Genomic DNA, 19,863 nt, shown 5'->3' with positions numbered 1-19,863 from the left:
GATCTTTAGTTGACACCTTTGATTTCTATCAACAAGTCCATTAATAAATTGTTCCCTTAAGGTTTGGTCAGAGGTTTCAGCGTCTTTGGGCTCAAGGCAGGTGATGGCCTTCCATGTCTCCTGTAGGGAGAGGGCAAAGTCTCGGAGGGACTCTTGGGGCTTCTGTCTTTTCCCGAAGAATTTCTGCTTCAACTCGGAGACAGTACACTTGTCAAAGGTGTTACGCAGCCTATCAAGAATCTGGACCACATTCTGACACTGTTCTCGGGGCCAGGACTTGACTTCCCGGAGAGCGGGTCCTTTCAACTGCCCGATGAGGATGCCCACTTTCTGTTCCTCTGTGAATGGGAGCAAGGCGAAGGTGGCTAACAACTTGTCCCTGAATTCAGGGAGAGTATGTGATTCTCCCTCGTAGTAGGGTAACCAGGGGGCCCCCAGATAGTAGGGCATAGTCAGAGGCATCATGGTGGGAGTCCCAGGGGCACTAGTTGTAGCAGGGCTGAAGGGACTCTCTGGAGGACTTAACATGCTCCGGTACCCTGAGGAGGGACCAGGGGACGGGACTTGCGCCAGTCCCGTATCTTCGTCCTGGGCGGACATGACTGGCCTAGCTGAGGGAAGCCTGTAGGGTTACACAATGTCCGTTGCTATGGGCGATGGCTAGAATGGGACGTGGGCACTTTAAGACACAGTCACTATTCCCTGGGAGGTGAGCCAATAACCTAGCATCGGAAACAATCTCTACCCCCCTTTAACTTCCCCAGCGGTACTCACTCAGGATCAGCCGCGGTGACAGGACAGCTCCGGTACACGAAGGTCTCCGTTCCCGATGTCCGGCAGGCAGCAGGGTTCAGTGATGCTCCGCGGTGTTCTCCAGTCGCAGGACACGTGCGCCGGAACTCCGGATGAGGCGCACACTGCTGGCAGGCTTCAGGCGCGGCCTGCGCCGAAATCCAAGATGGCCGATTAACCCTCTTCGTTGCCGGCCGCACTCGCTCCAGCTCCTCCTCCACGGTAGTTCGCGCCACTCGCGCAGGGGGCGGAGCCTAGTGACGCCTCTGGAGTTCCCGCCAGTGAGGATTTGGCGGGCTGGAAATACTTGCTGCGCCACACGCCTCTGAGGTAAATGCTTCAGGCGCAGCAGCGCCGGATGTAGCAGAGCTGACACAGTCCTTGCAGGAATTAACCTCTTGAGTGCTGGAGCGGCGCTCGACAGCACGTGGCAGCAGTATAAAGTTCAATGTAGAAACACACAAATACTTGGGCCTAAACCCGGATGGCAGCAGGGTTAGGCAGCACAGTCTTTTTCTTAATAAAGTACAGTCTTTAGTGCCAGGATAAGGCACAGAAGTATATATCCTGTTCGTGACGCCACTTGCAACATCCCCCACCGGGGCCTAGCCCTTTGCGGTGAGGCCTGGAGTCAGTCGGGGCCCGCGGTACCGGAGTGGCTGGCGGTTGCGGCCTAAGCACGCTATTGTCACGGTGCTTGGTACGGGGGAACCGGAGGGCTGTCCTACAGCCTGGCAGGTCTCCAGCAGGGTGGTGTTGGCAAGAAAAGATGAGGGAGAGGCTGCTATAGCGGATCTCCCTGGGGCAACCCCTTAATGTCCCGAGTGTGAGTCTCTGGGTGATGGACAGGGTGCCGGTGATGAAGGCAGCCGTATTAGCAGGGACCAGACGGAGACAGAAGTTGAAGAAAACAACTTACAGTTCTTTATTTGAACCGCAGGAACCGCAGCAAACGTGCCTTTAACAGGTAGATGGAGTGCTGAGATGTGAGTTGGAGGGAGCCTCAGGAGATAGTTCACCAGCCTGGATGTAGAGGGCAGGCTGGGAGGCAGCTGTGTCCTGGTAGGAAGCTTCAGCTTGTCCTGCAGGGCTTCAGGTATCACCTTTAAAGGTAAGATGATACCCCTTTTCCTCAATACACTAACTCTAGTCTAATGCTCCACTCTTCAGAGGCAGGGGCTAGGCTCTTCCTGCTCTGGTATGGGCTAGACAGAGATTACTCACTCACTCACTGATTCTCCTACACTTGAATCTCTCTGAAAAGATCTCTGGAAAGACCCAGAACATTCCTGGCCAGGGAGTTTTATTACCTTCCTTTGGTCAGGTGGTGGCTGCTCCTCCAATCACATCTCAGCTTACAGAGCACAGGATGTAACACATATCATTGGACAACAGCATCTTGTATCATACAAAATACTTAACCTCTGCCTTGCCAGGCAGGATTCACCACTGCAATATCCCTATGTCCTATCAGAACCATGTTGTGTAATGGGATTACATGCAGGTGGGACGTATTCGCAAACCCTACCTCGCCATTGCATCGGCGAGGGTGTTGCACTGGTAACATGCACTGTGTCTCATGGGATTTTCTGGGATGTTTCATAAAGCCGTGACATTAATACTATACTGGACTTTATATAACTGCTGTGTATTATATCACGTTCACAGTATATAGCATGGCAATATATCTCTGCAGAACCCATCCTGTACTTGGTCTCTACACAGCCTAGTGTACCATATTAGACCACAGTAAAGTACCCAATAATGACCCAAGTAGCATTTATATGAGACTAAGCTATTATTGTAGCTCTAAAAGGGGCACATGACCTAAATTGCAGCAATTTTGGTATTAAAATGCAGGCAACTTAATTAACAGTTGTTATAAAATGAAAACATAACTAATCCTTTGCAGCTTTTATATTTCAGAAGCAAATAGAGTAGCAAATAGAAACTTTGTAATATACTTCATTGAGAAAATTAATTTCTGCTTCTTTCTCCTGTAGTGAGCAGTGTTTCTAAAAGCCTTCTGAGATCCATCCTGATCAGACAGAAAAGGAGGCAAATGAATAACTCTTACCCAATACCTAGAGAATATTTTCCTTGATGATCCCACTCTCTGAGAAGATAAGACTATCCAGGGACTGTCTGTAAGGAGATAAGCCATTAGACACATTATCAGGCTCATTTATGTCTCAGCTGTCCTGGATGCAGGAGAAAAAGCTGATTTACATAAACTGCTTAACCTCTTCACTCTCATGGACAGATATATCCGCCAGCAAGCTATGAAGGGTATATGAAAAGGGCTCAGGGGACTCTGCATATTGTAGCAAACACCCATTGCTAACAGCAGCAGTCAGTGCTAGCATCGATCATGGGTGCTAACCCCTTGCTTGCACCCTGCAAAGATGCTGGTGGCATTAAAAAGATGGTGGTGCATGGGTGCCGCCATCTTGGTTGAGATATTACATTGAGCCACTGGCTTATTGCAATGAATCTTCAGAAGTCATACAGCCTCGGGTCTGACGAAGACCCGAGGCTGTCACGACAACTGTTTGCTGCCCCCCCCGATGACATCAGGGGGAGGAGCGGACAGATGTCATGACAATAAGGGCATAAGACACTTAAAGAAGAGCAGATCCTGCCAGAGGGGGCACACACCAGTATGTCACTGTGCTTGGTTTACAATCCTTCATCCTGGTGGTAGATTTCCTTTAAATATCAACTGAGAATACGCTCATATTTTTCAATCAACACGCGCAATTTGTAAAGTTGGTAGAACCTGGAAGTTTGATGGAAGTTTGATATTTAAAGCCACATGCTCATGTGCGCAGCCTGTATCTACGGCGTCTACAGGGCACAGTACTCCTGACTTGTAATATTGCGTTCGCTTAACATGCGAGATCTAATGTTAGGCAACTGTTTTGTTTCTGACTCTCAGATAATGAAAACTAGGAAGCAATCCCACATCAGACCAGCGCGGCTTTATTGGCCTGGCATCTCCCAGTAAAACAAATAAGTGCAGATCAGTTTTATATTACTTTATGGAGCGTGGATATGAAATTTCCCATCTTTCATTTTGTCTCCTGTGTTTGCGGAGACTTAGGCCCTTCAGTGGCGGAGGCGCTTTGTGTCTCTGTAATTACCTATGAAGACGGACGATGAACAGAACTATTTTCTCATATTAGGGAACATTTTCTCTCGGTGTTTCGGTCTCGAAGGAAACTGTTCCGAATGTTTGAAGGAAAGTCTGTAAATTATTTGTTAAAATTTTTCTTAAAGGGAACTTTTTAGAAGGATTTATCCCTATATAGCACTACCACATCATATGTGACCTTTAAAGATCTTTCTATAGTTTTAAAGGGATTGTTTGTAAATGTTTAACACTCATTGGGGGACATTTATTATCCCTTCTCCACCAGTTTCGCTCCAGTTTCCTGGCTTCTCCAACCTACACACCACAGGAGTGGAGAGTGGCGCAGGGTCGTGAATGTCCGGCCTGCCTTATGTACTATATCTAATCTGGCAGAAACTATGGCAAAAAACTTCTACCAAATGAGACCTGGTATTAGGTCCAAACTGGCTGAGTTTGCATCTGATATGGGGTCCAGAGCACCTACATGGGGAAATTTAAGAATGGCACTTTAAACTCCAGTCTTAATAAATTCCCCCATTGTTCTCTGATGTAGCATGTCTCTGAGCCTATGTCTCACTCCTCGTCCCTCTCCTCCCTCCATAAACATCTATACACTACAGTCTGTCTTCACTAAAAGCGGATCTGGGCAGTGAACCGAGCAGTTTAGCAGACAGGAGAGGAGATATTTTTAGGACTGGCCCAGAATCTTGATATACGGCAGATGGAGTACCTTCTTTCCCACTGTAATCATGATGATGTTGCTGTTCCACCAGCAATCACGTACTCTATGTATCATATTTCACTATGATGCAAGGACTCCTGTCCCCGGCACTGTGCTTGCTACATGGCACATGGCCCAGTTCTCATAGACCGAGCACCGTCATGGGATGCCATCTTTTAACATACGGTGTCCAGTCCCTAGCGGTACCTCCCGTAACCACAGGCCTTCACCCTAAGACCTTCAGCAATTAAACCCTTGTGCATATGTTCCTGCTATCAGTACACATGTACGCAAGAGCCATTTCAGGACATTTGAGTAACCTCAAAGGGTCCTGAAAGCATGCAGAAGGGTCGCATCCTCCATTCCCAAAGGAGATTTTAGTACAATATGTAGGAAGTGAATTCCATACTTGTAGGGGCTATAATATGCATACAGCGCAGGGCCCCTGTCTTAACCCTCTAAAGGGGTTGTCCCAATGTAGTAAGTTAGGTCCTATCCGCAGGATAGGTCTAACTTGCTAATTGGTGGGGGTTACAAGTATTGCGTCAGCTCCATGGAGATGAACGGGCCAGCCTGCGCCTGTGTGGATACGCATGTCAGGGTGTGACATTGGACCCCCATTCTTGTAATTCATGGGGTTCCCATCACTGACGCAGTTGCAAATGGAAAGTGAGATACTCAATTTATACTTTACAAGAGCCAAGCAAATCCAACATGTTTTGGTATTTTAGTACTGGTCACCCCCCCCCCCCCCCCAAATAACATATAATAACACATAATGATATAAGGATGGAGGACAGAACTCGCTCACTTTCCATCTCCCTGTAGATCTTACCTGATGACATCATCAGCCTGAGATATTATGTCACTCCCCCGGGGTCTGGATGCTCTGTATGTGCCCCCTGTTTTGGTTACTAGACTATAATACTCCCTATCCGGTTTGGTGCAGATGTGAGCTTTGAACATTGGACAGATTAGAAGTTCAGTAATTACAATGTGTTACAGATATATAGCCAGAGTATTGTGTGCACTCGTGATATAACTAATGTGGTCACGATGATCCTGTGTCATGAGCGATCACATGTAGAAGAGCAGAAGCTGAGCCAAGTCATTTGACTTATTGAAACTCCTTATCATCTGGGTTATTTTTTTCTATAGTTCAACCTACAGAAGCTCCATGACAAATTCTGCCCAACTACAAAGTCCGGGTTTAACTAAATTAGTTTTTTTTTAAGTAGTAGGTTTTAAGCAGTTGATCAGTGGGAGTGCTGTGGTTATAATGCACCTACTACTCGTGTCTCTCAGTCTATTGATTAGAAAATGTGCAAATTCAGATACTTCATCCCCCATGAGATCCTTTATCAAAAGTTGGAACATTGCGTGACCCAAAGCAAATTATTAATTTTTATGGTTATTTGTCTCCTATTTGCAAAAAAAACCTAAAATGAATAGTCTTTACTGAAAATTTCCTGCTGTGATGTAGAGCCTGTAGCACTCCTTCACATGGGTGATTATACTGCTGCTTCTGGTACTGATCAGGATACTGGTATATAATAATACTGATATATCGACCATACAGGTCCTGGCTGTGTCCGCTTTTTCTTCTCATCCCTTTCTTGCAGTATTATAGATAGAAGTAAGGAAGAGATTGTGGAAAAGAATGAAAGTATCCGGGAGGGAAGATTAAACAGGCTGTATTATATCAAATTAGGGTTGAGGAGCAGAGGGGGTAAACAATATTGCAGCCTGAAACTTTTTAAAGCCCCATTTAAAGCTGGCTAGGATATTTATTTAAAGAAAACACTTTATGCAAACTGAAACCTAACCTTGAACTGATTTATTATAGATATTCATACGAATTCTACAAACAAATCATTAGACTGGGGCCAATTCATGAATATCTGTGATGTTATCAACAGCAGCCCTGATGGGTGAGTATACACGGGTCCTATAAGGGAGGCCACACTCACTGTATAATTTATTTCATCCAAATATAGAGAAAGATGTGTGATGGCTCCGGAAGGAGAAGTTACGGTGTCCATATTGGTTGGAACAGGGCAGCTCAGACACATACAGTAAAATAATAATAATGCCCTATACCTATACAGGAGGTCCCCTACTAAAGGACATCCGACTTTTGAAACCCAAATTTTGAAACTCAAATTGTCACTGGGGCAAAAAAAATTATTTGTCTAGAACTACAATTATAAAATATACAGTTTCGACATACATACAAACTCAACTTAAGAACAAACCTATGGACCCTATCTTGTACGTAACCTGGGGACTGCCTGTAGTACACATTGGCACAACTGGAGTTCACTGGACATTGGGGCAAAATTCCTGACGGGGCATCTCTGCGCTAAAGGTGACCACCGCCATATCATCCCTTTTCCGCCCCCACACAATAAAAATGGCCATCTTTGAGCTAATGTAAAAAAAGCAGTGCCTCACTTTCAGGGGGCTTAACTAGAAAAGGCTGGGCCCCATAGCCTCTGAATGGGCCCCCTTTGCCCTTAAAAAATATACTTATCTGTATACTCACACATAAGTGAGTTACAATCACACTCAGTATATATATATATATACACACAATATATACATACATACATGCATACATACAGCAATATACAATACACATATATACATATATACATACAATAACATATACAGACATACAGCACATACACACCCAATATCCTGGATGCTGGGGCCCCCTAACACTGCGAGCCCCAAAGCAGCTTCTATGGCTGCTATCCCTGTAGTTATGCCTCTGCTCACTTTGTTAGGTGCACCCCCTACTATTGACTAAATTTGACAGATGCTGGTCAAACCTCCCGCCCCCTACAAAATATACCCAGCGCACACCCATAAAATATATATATACATATTACAAACACATGTATCCACCACACACATATAATATATACTCACGTACAAGTATCACCACATACTGCATATTTATATAATTACAAATACACACGTTACACATTAATAACATTGCTCACACATATATTTCACACAAAAATGTATTATATATCTATATATGTATATAGCACACACTACTGAAATAAAATACTGTAAATACATAGACATATTTGGGGAATTTACCTGACGCGCCAGTGTGTGAAGTAAACTCCACCTGACAGCACAAGTTAGAGATATCCGGTAGGCGGCTGTGCTTGAGGACCTGGCGTAGAATTGGTCAGGCTATTCCTGTACAGGCTATAACTAGTGACGGGGCCTGAACACCCCATCGCAGACCACTTTGCTGTTCAGCACACAAAGAAAACAGGCATAAAATGCCTGATTTAATTATTTTACTGTTTACGCCATCTCCAAACAAAAGGGGTGTGAAGAGGTGGGCTGCAACTGGCTGGCAATGGGCCAACACACCCTCTGAAGCCGGAACATCAGGAAGCCACAGCCGGAGAGAGACAGAGATCAGATGCTCTTCTATGAATTTTGGCAGCTGTGGGCCCCCTCTCATTGTGGGCCTAGTCACAGTCGCACCCCCTTTGGCCATGATCCTTATGCCCCTGGTAGTACAAACAAGTGCCCCTTAACTTAAATTTTGGGGGCTTATAGTTCTTACTTTTCAATATATTGTACGTTGTGATTATCCCCCCTTATGCCCCAATTGTAATTATACTTCTATTTTTAGGCCATTAATATAAGTGTTCATTTGAACAATTTTCTATTTTAGGCCAAAAGATGCAGTCAAAGCTTTAAAGAGGAGATTAGGCAAAAACTACAATCAGAAAGAAGTCCGGTTTACACTTTCTGTAAGTATCACATAAGAGAACCTACATGTGTGAGGAAATAAATAATATGTGAAATGGGAACATCTACCATGGAAAACCGGAGTGTGAATGGTACCGAAACAACAATAGCATTGGCCAAGCACTTCCGACTACCAGTCAAAGACTTAGCCAAGCCAAGGTGGGGAAAGCATGAATCACAACCTGACTACTCTAGAAGTGGTTTGTCTACCCTAAAACAAAAGCATGGGGAGAGCCGAAACACAGTATCTTTGTAGAATCAGGAGGTCCCTAGTTAGGTGGTCCTGAAGGACCAAAGTGGTCCTGAAGGTTCAAAGTGTTTGAGATGATGATGTGGTCGCTCATGATCCACCCATAGAAAACACATCCTGGACTTTCCCAGTCATTACCCCCATTGTCAGGCTTTGGCAAGCAGGTCCTGGTCACCACCTAGCAAAACCCAAACTCTTTACCTCGAAAAAAATCCAAATTATAATTAATCATCCCAACTGTTCTTCTTCAGAATGCCATAATAGTTGAGGAACCCCTTCATCCTGAGGTTGAGGAGGCAGTATGTGATATTTTTTACCTCCAGAGATCTGAGATTTCTTGTTCCTTTAGTGTTTGATCCCTATTTTATCTCATTTCTCTGCTTGACCTTCAGCTCCTGGAAATGTGCATGCAAAACTGCAACACAACATTTCAGTCCATGGTCCTGAGGAAGGAATTCTGTAAGGATGTTCTGGCCAAACTCCTGAACCCCAAGTACAATCTGCCGATGGACCTGCAAAATATGATCCTCCGATTCATCATGGTAATTCCTTCATATATGATTATAGCATAGAGACTATGGAGAATAGGGGTGATTGGATCTAATCACATGAGTTAACAGGAACTGGGGATGGGGCTTACCCTGATTGGCTCACAGGCAGATAGCCTCTACAAGCCAATCAGTGGACTAAAGCAAGGAGGAACCTTCAAATACGTTAGAGACCATCATTATGGGGGTCATTTACTTACCCCGTCCATTCGCGATCCAGTGGCGCGTTCTATGCGGCAGATTCGGGTCTTCCGGCGATTCACTAAGGCAGTTCCCCCGATGTCCACCAGGTGGCGCTGCTGCACTGAAGTCCATCGGATTGCATCGGAGTTCACTGTCCTATCTTGGGTGCCGGTAAGCGCGTGTCATGCGACACTTTTTTTTTTTCGGGTTTTCTTATGACCACGCCCCCCCCCCCCCCCCCGATTTCGTGTGCAACCCAGCGCCGATGCAACACAATCCAATCGCGTGCGCCAAAATCCAAGGGCAATTCAGGGAAAATCAGCACAAATCGGAAATATTCGTGTAACCCGTCGGAAAAACATAATTCGGACCCTTAGTAAATGTCCCCCAGTATGTGTTAAGTCTGGGGCATGAACAGTCTATTTTTGTAACATGGCATTTTTGGGAGCAGCAGCAAACTGCAATTTACTAGTGGATAGGGACTAGAAAGTGATTATGGTTAGTATGGAGGAGAATTGGGTAGTGTTGGTGTAATAACTAGGAAACTTAGATACAAAAGCTGCCTAGCTTCTTTTTTAAATGCAGATAGTAATAAGGTAGATCCTATAGTAGGTTCCTCCTAACATCCTAAACCCTAAACTATCTTTCACCAATTCTTTCATACAGCCTAAACTGACCTTAACATTATCTTACTAATATGCAAATTTTCTGCAATCTACAAAAGTGTTCTCCAGCAGTAGAGTGATCATTTCTGGTCAACGAGAGGGCAGGATGAAGGGTAGGATCTACGACGAGTATGACAAAAATAATGGACATTACTTGACCTCCTAGAGAAGAAATTTTAGTAAATAATCATCATTTATTTTTCCTTTTTCTCCCCAGACTTGGGCTACACAGTCACCAGGGAGCGTCTATGTAACGGAGGTCAAAGAATTGTACTTGGAAATGATCAAAAAAGGAATCCAGTTCCCGTCTTTGGATGGTGGTGGGGAAACATCTGCAGAGGCACAAAGGGTAATACTATGCAGACTGGGAATGTATATAGTATATAATGATCTCCAAAGTCAGCCCCTACCTCCATATACTGTGTATAAACCCCAATTCACATATTGATATAATCTATAAAAATCCTCCTGCTTGTTCAGTGTCTGCTTAGAGAATTCGCTATTGGAGTGAATTTTACGAAGTGTCAAATTCCCCTCCACTACATTATATCCATAAGAGTTTAGGTAAATTTTTGGTTCTTGCTTAGGCTTAACAGAAAGGTGGACATGCCATTAGGTGGGAGACCAAAAAATGTGCCAAAATGTTGTCTCCTTGTTCCATCCTGAACCAAGCCAAAAAAAAAAAAAAAGAAGCAAAGTTAGACTAGACTAGTCTTAAACTAAGACTGGTCTACAATCAATCAGGAGACACGTCGGTGAATGTGGCTCAGTATAAGCCTGTCCAACCTTTAGGAGCATCAGTAAGTGATTCTGTATCTCAGGAAGAGACCTTGTTTGGTTGAGGAACCAAGAAAGGCTTTTAGGACACCAATAAGGATCTATTTTCTTACCTTCTTAATTAAGTTCTATCCTCGTACACTCACCAGATCATGACATTGTAGAAGGAACAGGAAGGACACAAGACTATGGGGCAGATTTACTTACCCGGCCCATTCGCGATCCAGCGGCGCGTTCTCTGCGGTGGATTCGGGTCTTCCGGCGATTTACTAAGGCAGTTCCTCTGACGTCCACCAGATGTCGCTGCTGCGCTGAAGTTCCCCGAGGTCCGCCGGAATGCACCATCCTATACCTGGTGAAGGTAAGCGCGTGTCCCGCAACACTTTTTTTTTTTAAAATGCGGCGGTTTCTCCGAATCTGTCGGGTTATCGTTCGGCCAAGCCCCCCGATTTCCATCGCGTGCATGCCAGCGCCGATGCGCCACAGTCCGATCGCGCACGCCAAAAACCCGGGGCAATACAGGGAAAATCGGCTCAAATCGGATATATTCGGGTAACACGTCGGGAAACCGCGAATCGGGCCCTTAGTAAATGACCCCCTATTTGTGTAAAATGAAGAAAACCCAACATGCAGACACATTTTGGACAACATAATACTCTCGAAAAACACTTTGAGGTCAGTTTCTGGTTACGTTGTAGTTATATACACTAGGTAGAACCAATGACTAGTTGAAGGGAAGGTGGGGTGGCCATTAAGTTCCTCACTCCCTGAAACTAAGGCCCTAATCTGTGGAGGGGGATGCACTTACACTTATGTCTCCTTGGGGGTGGCACCCACGTGGGAACCCCGGAGCATATTAGGCTTTCCAAATGCTTAATTTAAGACCTTTGTAGGACATTCTTTTATGGAGGGTTGGTGAACATCTATGAGGGGAAGATCTAGTTATAGAGTAGGCTTGTGATAAAAAGTTTACAAAGGTGGGATCCCTGATCTATGTACTTGTGGGAAATTTCCAATATCCAAGCTTTTAATTTAAAAAAAATCAACTGGGGATCGAGTTTTTAGAGACCTATGACCTTCCGTGTAATACACTTCAGTTCTATGAGCAGCAGAGTCCAATAGGATTGAATGGAGCAGCACCGCTCTTGTGAGACCGTCACTCAAATTAAATATAACTCCCTGAAATTATTAGTTAATTTTGGCAATTTTGTCTCCAACGTTTAGATACTTGTTTGTTGGATAACCCCTTTAATGGGACCTGCAGAAATGTATTATATACAACCAAACATCCCCTCTCCCCTCCTATTTGTTAGTTTTCCATGTGAATAGAGAATTCCTCTGGGTGTTGATCCCCGCGTGTTGCTTCGAGTTGATTTTCTTTTCTTTTGCAATGTTCTCACTTGTAGAGGTTATCAGAAAGTTTCCTTTAATTATGGCTCGTTGAAGCAGTTAATTACGCCTATGTACTTGGCGGTAATTAGATCCTGTTTATCTTGTTTGTCCAGCTGCTTTGTTTATGGCGTAAAATACATCAGCTGGTGCAATGGATTTTCTGCTTTTAATAATTGTATATGACAAATGACCGGCTACCGGCGCCGATTCTAAATTCTGCTTCTGTGAAGACGTTGCATGAGATCAACTTTAGCCTTCATAAAGGAACACTACCTGAAAACTAGTAGATGCCCTTATGATTGCAGCTTAGCAGCTCAACTCTATATATGGAGGATTTCAATACATTGGTAGCTTTGATACAGTAGATCAGGTCCATGAAGGTGGATGCCTATATAATGGAAGCTTAGATACAAAAGCTTAGCTCTATAGATGGTAGAAAACTCTATGTATACTACCTATACTCAGTGAGAAGCGATCACACTCCAGTTATGTCCAGCAATGTCTTCTCTGACCACAGTGAAAATGGAGTTAAAAGAGAATACTGTAACACTTTTCAGCTGCATATTTCTCTCTAGAAATGGTAATAGGGGGTTGACTGATTTATGAAATTACTTTTCAGGAAATCATAGGGCATCAAAATGTTTTAAAGTGTCTTGTGAGTCCCCTGAGTCCCAGTTACAGTGTCTATATGTACCATAATTCCTGTCCCATATAAAGTGTGGCATAGTCTAATATGCCTGTGACCACTCATTGGTGCTGTGTGTTAATGTCACAGGGAGATGGTGGAGTGACAGGGAGTGTCCTCTACCTGGATGCACTCAGGAAGGCACTAAGAATTATTTAAGATTTATTAGCTGGCATAAACATATGATGTCATGGTGCTCATCTGAGTGTTCATTTTGGGAAGTTAGAAGCAACAGCCCGAGCTAGTTCTGATTTATGCTAATTTGTGTTAATCCTACATGCCCTATTCTGTTAGTGCTAATTATGTGATTTATTCCTTGATTAGTTTGCAACATTGCAATAGACAAGACAGATATCAATCAAATCAATTGGTCAGATACACACAATTTATCTAAATATTGGTCAGTTTGGACTAGTAATAAGAACACACCTCTTTGAGTTGAGGATTATTGACACACAACTGACAAGTTAACCCTACCATTTAAAAAATAAGATGCTCCCAAATTGTTATTTACTTGGAACACAATATACAGATATACTGCTGCTGATATGTGATCTACAACCAAAAGTAAAAGTAGAGGAAGAGGAAACTTATGTAATGACAGGACACAAACAAGGACAGTGAGCCCTGATACTGAGACCCCCAACCTGTCCCTACCTACTTATTGGGTCCCCCCTAAGCGGAGCCCAATAACTGGGCGACGTTCCCTCCCTGGGTAAGGTGTGAACATGTAACAATACAGAGAAACAAACACAATAAGGCGAGGTATACAATCCGATTCAGCAACAGCGGGGAATAACAATAACCAAATCCCAATCCAAATAGAGTAGTCAAGACACAGGCAAGAGATCAGAAACCAGAAACTAAAGAATGCAAGAGAAGCTAGTGAACACAGCAAGATAGCAGTTTGACCAGCAATTAGTCAAGGCAAAACTGGACACTTGTAGGAAACAGATCCATAGTGTTAACTCTTGCAAGATAGAATCAGTGAGGGGTGTGGCAGACAGGTCAGACATAGAACCAAGTTCAGACTGCAGGATGACGAAAAACTCAGTGGGGCACATTTATTAAGGGTCCGCACGGCGCATTTTCGTCGGGTTCCCCGACTATTTCCGATTTGCGCCGCATTTAAGTGGGGTTTTTGGAACACGCGATCGGATTTTTCCGCAATCAAGCCGACTTGCATGCAACACAAATCAGGGGGCTTGGCCGACGAACAACCGGACTAATTCGGACTAAGCGCGGAATTTACAATTCAAGTTGTGTCGCAAGACAATGCACTCACATACACCGGGAAGAAGAAGGTGAACTCCAGCGGACCTCAACAGGGAAGCGACACATGCAGGAAAATGGATGTACGATCTTGAAGAACGCACCTCGGGGATCACGACAGGAACGGGTAAGTAAATCTGCCCCAGTGTCTCCTAATCTTACCAGCACGGATAGAGGAGACAGCAGGCGCAGACGTGACAGCTTACTTGAAAAACCAGAGAAGGAACCGAGCACAGTTAAAAATTTCTTGATTTATTTAAAATATGTTAAAAGTGAAGTTGGTATTGCCATCCATATTGGCTGATACGTTTCGGGCAACTTAAACAAATAATGTGCCCTTAATCATAGCCTACTCACCAGGAAGGAGTGTGCAACTAACCTGTGCATCAGAAGATTTTCTCAATGACGTTCAGCTGTGATCTGGAGGCTGTTTGGTGAGTGCATTTACTTCTGTGGAAGACACAGAAGCTTAGCCCTATAGGGAAACCCACCCAGCTATCCCTACCTACTTGCCAAGCCTATCCTAAATGGTAGGTGCCAACTGGGTGATATTCACTTCCTGAACCAAAGTGAAAACACAAAAAATAACTACTCAGAACAAGAAAATAGTCAAACACAAGGTAAAGAGGTGAGTTTAATTAGGAAAAAATAAAGCAATACAGAATACATTAGAAAGGTCCAGAAATAAATAGGGCAAATTTCTTTCTTAAGGAACGTCAGAGTTCCGGTCAAGAGAGTGATTAAACTGCCCCCCTAACACCTAACCCAAACATAAAACAGACGAGAAAAGGAGGTATGTAAATGGAGAAATCTGTCAGGATTTGAAGCAGCGTCCTTTGGCCTTTCTGGTGGGTTCTCTACCACGGTGCTATGGAGCCTGATTGTTTTATACCTGTCTTCTTGTTGCTGTGTTTCTGCATTACCTGCTGGGATTTTTAGATCTACGCTCTGTTGATTTGTGTCATCCTATCAGGAGTGGCCGGCCTCCATTTAATGCTGGTTTTGTAATTCAGTATTTGCTGGGTATTGTATCTGCAGCTTATCCCTGGCTCTGTTCTGTAGGATCATCTATACTTTGTAGGAGCTTGTTACTTTGTCTGTGGTGAGAGATTCTGAAGTTTGTCTGTTCTCTTGTATTCACTCACCACTTTCCTGTCTGTTCCCCTATGTCTGTGCTTATGTAATTGTAAGTTCCTTGTGGACCTGCTGTGGTTGTTACTAGAAATGAGCGAGCACTAAAATGCTCGGGTACTCGTTATTCAAGACGAACTTTTCCCAATGCTCGAGTGTTCGTCTCGAATAACGAGCCCCATTGAAGTCAATGGGAGACTCGAGCATTTTTCAAGGGGACCAAGGATCTGCACAGGGAAGCTTGGCCAAGCACCTGGGAACCTCAGAAAAGGATGGAAACACCACGGAAATGGACAGGAAACAGCAGGGGCAGCATGCATGGATGCCTCTGAGGCTGCTTAATCGCACCATTATGCCAAAATTATGGGCAACAGCATGGCCATGACAGAGTGACAGAATGAAGCTAGATAGCATCTAAAACATCCAATAATTGACCCTGACACTATAGGGGACGGCATGTAGAGGCAGCGGCAGCAGTGGCAGGCTAGAGAGTCTCATGGCGACATACCCTAAATGGACTCAGGCTTAAAACCAATGGGTGGCAGAGAGGAACCAAAGGAGGTGAGCAAGAAGCGCTGAAATAATATTGTTAAATGATAAAAGTTTGCCAGTATATTTTGTGGATTACACAGCAGGGTGGCGACAAAGTTAACAAGTTTGATGAGGAAGCCATGAAAACAACCCAAAATTCTGCCTGACACAGCTCGTTTGATAAGGGGACCATGTATGGAGGCAGTGAACTAGTAGTAGATTAAAGGTGCTGCAGTTAAAACTATGTTAGTTGGATCTTGGGATGGAGCTGGCGCTCCGCTGCCAGGCGAGCTTTCGCCAATCCAAGCCCCTGTCTCTAGGCTACTCCCCAAACAGCACTTCTAAGAACCTTTTGTATAAGATCAAGTGTAGTAGCGTTCTTATAAGTTTAGGATATGGAGGGTGAGGGGAATGTAAACAGATGCGCAAGAAGCGCTGAAATAATATTGGTAAATGATAAAAGTTTGCCAGTATATTTTGTGGATTACACAGCAGGGTGGCGACAAAGTTAACAAGTTTGATGTGGAAGCCATGAAAACAACCCAAAATTCTGCCTGACACAGCTCGTTTGATAAGGGGACCATGTATGGAGGCAGCTATATGGACTACTTTTGGAGGCAGCCATGGCGATGACGTGTGGAGGTAGCAATGGAGACGACGTGTGGAGGCTGCTGTGGAGACAATGTAATTTGGATAGTGCCTGTATGTGGCAGTCCAAAAAAGTTTTCAAACCAGAGGAGCAGGTAGCTGGTCCTCCAGAAAAATTACATAGATTGAGTGCCTGTATGTGGCAGTCCAAAAAAGTTTTCAAACCAGAGGAGCAGGTACCTGGTCCTCCAGAAAAATTACATAAATTGAGTGCCTGTATGTGGAAGTCCAAAAAAGTTTTCAAACCAGAGGAGCAGGTAGCTGGTCCTCCAAAAAGATTAAATAAATTGAGTGCCTGTATGTGGCAGTCCAAAAAAGTTTTCAAACCAGAGGAGCAGGTAGCTGGTCCTCCAGAAAAATTACATAGATTGAGTGCCTGTATGTGGCACTCCCAAAAATTGTTTAAAACAGAGGACAGGGTAGTTGGCCCTCCAGAAAAATTAAATACATAGAGTACTATAGCCAGAGCCAGTTGGCCCTGGCAAAAAAATTGCCAGTTTCCTCTGCTTTAGTGTACAAAGAGGAGGAGAAGGAGGACAATGAGGAGGAGGAGGAGTGCATACATTATTCAGGTTCAGCTTCTTTCACCTGGTGGAGAATGGAAATGCAGAGAAATCCAGGCTTTATTCATCTTGATAAGTGTCAGCCTGTCAGCGCTGTCAGTCGACAGGCGTGTACGCTTATCGGTGATGATGCCACCAGCTGCACTGAAAACCCGCTCGGACAACACGCTAGCGGCAGGGCAGGCAAGAACCTCCAAGGCGTACAGCGCCAGTTCGTGCCACATGTCCAGCTTTGAAACCCAGTAGTTGTAGGGAGCTGTGTGATCATTTAGGACGATGGTATGGTCAGCTACGTACTCCCTCACCATCTTTCTGTAAAGATCAGCCCTACTCTGCCGAGACTGGGGACAGGTGACAGTGTCTTGCTGGGGTGACATAAAACTGGCAAAGGCCTTGTAAAGCGTACCCCTGCCAGTGCTGGACAAGCTGCCTGGTCGCCTACTCTCCCTCGCTACTTGTCCCGCAGAAGTACGCCCTCTGCCAGGGAAATACTGTTTCAGCTTGTGCACCAGGGCCTGCTGGTATTCATGCATTCTCACACTCCTTTCCTCTCCAGGGATGAGAGTGGAAAGATTTTGCTTGTACCGTGGGTCCAGGAGAGTGAATACCCAGTAATCGGTGCTGGAATAAATTCTTTGAACGCGAGGGTCACGGGATAGGCAGCTTAGCATGAAATCTGCCATATGCGCCAGAGTCCCAACGCGCAAGAATTCACTCCCCTCACTGGCCTGACTGTCCATTTCCTCCTCCTCCAACTCCTCTTCTTCTGCCCATACACGCTGAACAGTGAAGGACTAAACAATGGTCCCCTCTTCTGTCTCACCAACATTCTCCTCCTCTTCCTCCTCATCCTCCTCCACCTCCTCCGATATGCGCTGAGAAACAGACCTAAGGGTGCTTTGGCTATGAACAAGGGAATCATCTTCCCCCGTCTCTTGTGACGAGCGCAAAGCTTCCGACTTCATGCTGACCAGAGAGTTTTTCAACAGGCCAAGCAGCGGGATGGTGAGGCTGATGATGGCGGCATCACCACTGACCATCTGTGTTGACTCCTCAAAGTTACTCAGCACCTGACAGATATCAGACATCCACGTCCACTCCTCATTGTAGACTTGAGGAAGCTGACTGACCTGACTACCAGTTCTGGTGGAAGTTGACATCTGGCATTCTACAATCGCTCTGCGCTGCTGGTAAACTCTGGATAACATGGTCAGTGTTGAATTCCACCTCGTGGGCACGTCGCACAACAGTCGGTGAGCGGGCAGTTGGAGGCGGCGCTGCGCTGCCCTGAGAGTGGCAGCATCTGTGCTGGACTTCCTGAAATGCGCACAGATGCGGCGCACCTTCGTGAGCAAATCAGACAGATTGGGGTATGTCTTGAGGAAACGCTGAACTATGAGATTTAACACATGGGCCAGGCATGGCACATGTGTCAGTCTGCCGAGTTGCAGAGCTGCCACCAGGTTACGGCCGTTGTCACACACAACCATGCCTGGCTTCAGGTTCAGCGGTGCCAGCCACAGATCAGTCTGCGCCGTGATGCCCTGTAATAACTCTTGGGCGGTGTGCCTTTTATCGCCTAGGCTCAGCAGTTTGAGGACCGCCTGCTGTCGCTTAGCGATGGCACTGCTGCTGTGCCTAGAGCTACCGACTGATGGCGCCATGCCCACGGATGGTAATTCAGAGGAGGAGGTGGAGGAGGGTTGGGAGGAGGAGGAGGCATAGAAGGCCTTTGAGACCTGGACCGAGGTAGGCCCCGCAATCCTCGGCGTTGGCAGTGTATGACCAGCCCCAGGGTCAGACTCGGTCCCAGCCTCCACCAAGTTAACCCAATGTGCCGTCAGCGATATATAGTGGCCCTGCCCGGCAGCACTCGTCCACGTGTCCGTGGTCAGGTGGACCTTGTCAGAAACGGCGTTGGTCAGGGCACGAACGATGTTCTCTGACACGTGCTTGTGCAGGGCTGGGACGGCACATCGGGAAAAGTAGTGGCGGCTGGGGACCGAATACCAAGGGGCGGCCGCCGCCATGAGGTTTCGAAAGGCCTCGGTCTCTACCAGCCTATAGGGCAGCATCTCCAGGCTAAGCAACTTGGAGATGTGGACGTTGAGGGCTTGGGCGTGTGGGTGGGTTGCGCTATACCTCCTTTTGCGCTCCAGCGTCTGGGGTATGGAGAGCTGAACGCTGGTGGATGCTGTGGAGGATCGTGGAGGCGAAGATGGGGTTTTCGCACGGGAGGTGTTTGTGCCAGGGTCCTGGGCAGGGGGCTGACTAGCAGATGACACAGGGGAAGGAGCAGTGGTGTGCCCGGCCGGAGGTGAACGGGCTTGGTGCCATTGAGTGGGGTGTTTAGCATTCAGATGCCTGCGCATACTGGTGGTAGTTAAGCTAGTAGTGGTGGAATCCCTGCTGATCCTGGTTTGGCAAAGGTTGCACACCACAGTCCGTCGGTCATCCGGTGTTTCTTTAAAGAACCTCCAGACTTCTGAAAATCTAGCCCTCGCCACGGGAGCTTGACTACGGGCAACATTTGGCGCTGATGCACCAGCTCTGGCCCTGCCTCTCCGTCTGGCCCCACCACTGCCTCTTCCAACCTGTTCTGCTATAGGACTCGCCTCCGTCTCAGAAGCACTGTGTTCACCCGGCCTATCAACCCAGCTTGGGTCTGTCACCTCATCATCCTCCGATCCCTCAGTCTGCTCCCCCCTGGGACTTCCTGCCCTGACAACAACTTCACCACTGTCTGACAACTGTGTCTCCTCATCGTCCGACAGCTCTTTACACACTTC

At 45.8% G+C, this 19,863-nt stretch overlaps 1 protein-coding gene across 1 annotated transcript in view; it reads left to right on the top strand.

Moving 5' to 3' along the window:
• TOM1L1 (target of myb1 like 1 membrane trafficking protein) overlaps positions 1-19,863 on the top strand; it is a 73,755-nt gene that overhangs the window by 13,850 nt on the left and 40,042 nt on the right. Inside the window, exons 2-5 of the mRNA XM_072112287.1 lie at positions 6,493-6,577; positions 8,353-8,431; positions 9,072-9,221; positions 10,293-10,424. Coding sequence (XP_071968388.1) covers positions 6,493-6,577; positions 8,353-8,431; positions 9,072-9,221; positions 10,293-10,424 — 446 coding nt within the window. The remainder of the gene's footprint in view (positions 1-6,492; positions 6,578-8,352; positions 8,432-9,071; positions 9,222-10,292; positions 10,425-19,863) is intronic.

This window comes from Engystomops pustulosus, chromosome 6 (assembly GCF_040894005.1).
Source record: "Engystomops pustulosus chromosome 6, aEngPut4.maternal, whole genome shotgun sequence".
Taxonomy (NCBI): domain Eukaryota; kingdom Metazoa; phylum Chordata; class Amphibia; order Anura; family Leptodactylidae; genus Engystomops; species Engystomops pustulosus.
Note: the sequence above shows the minus strand (reverse complement) of the source record. Positions and strands in the feature narration are given on the sequence as shown.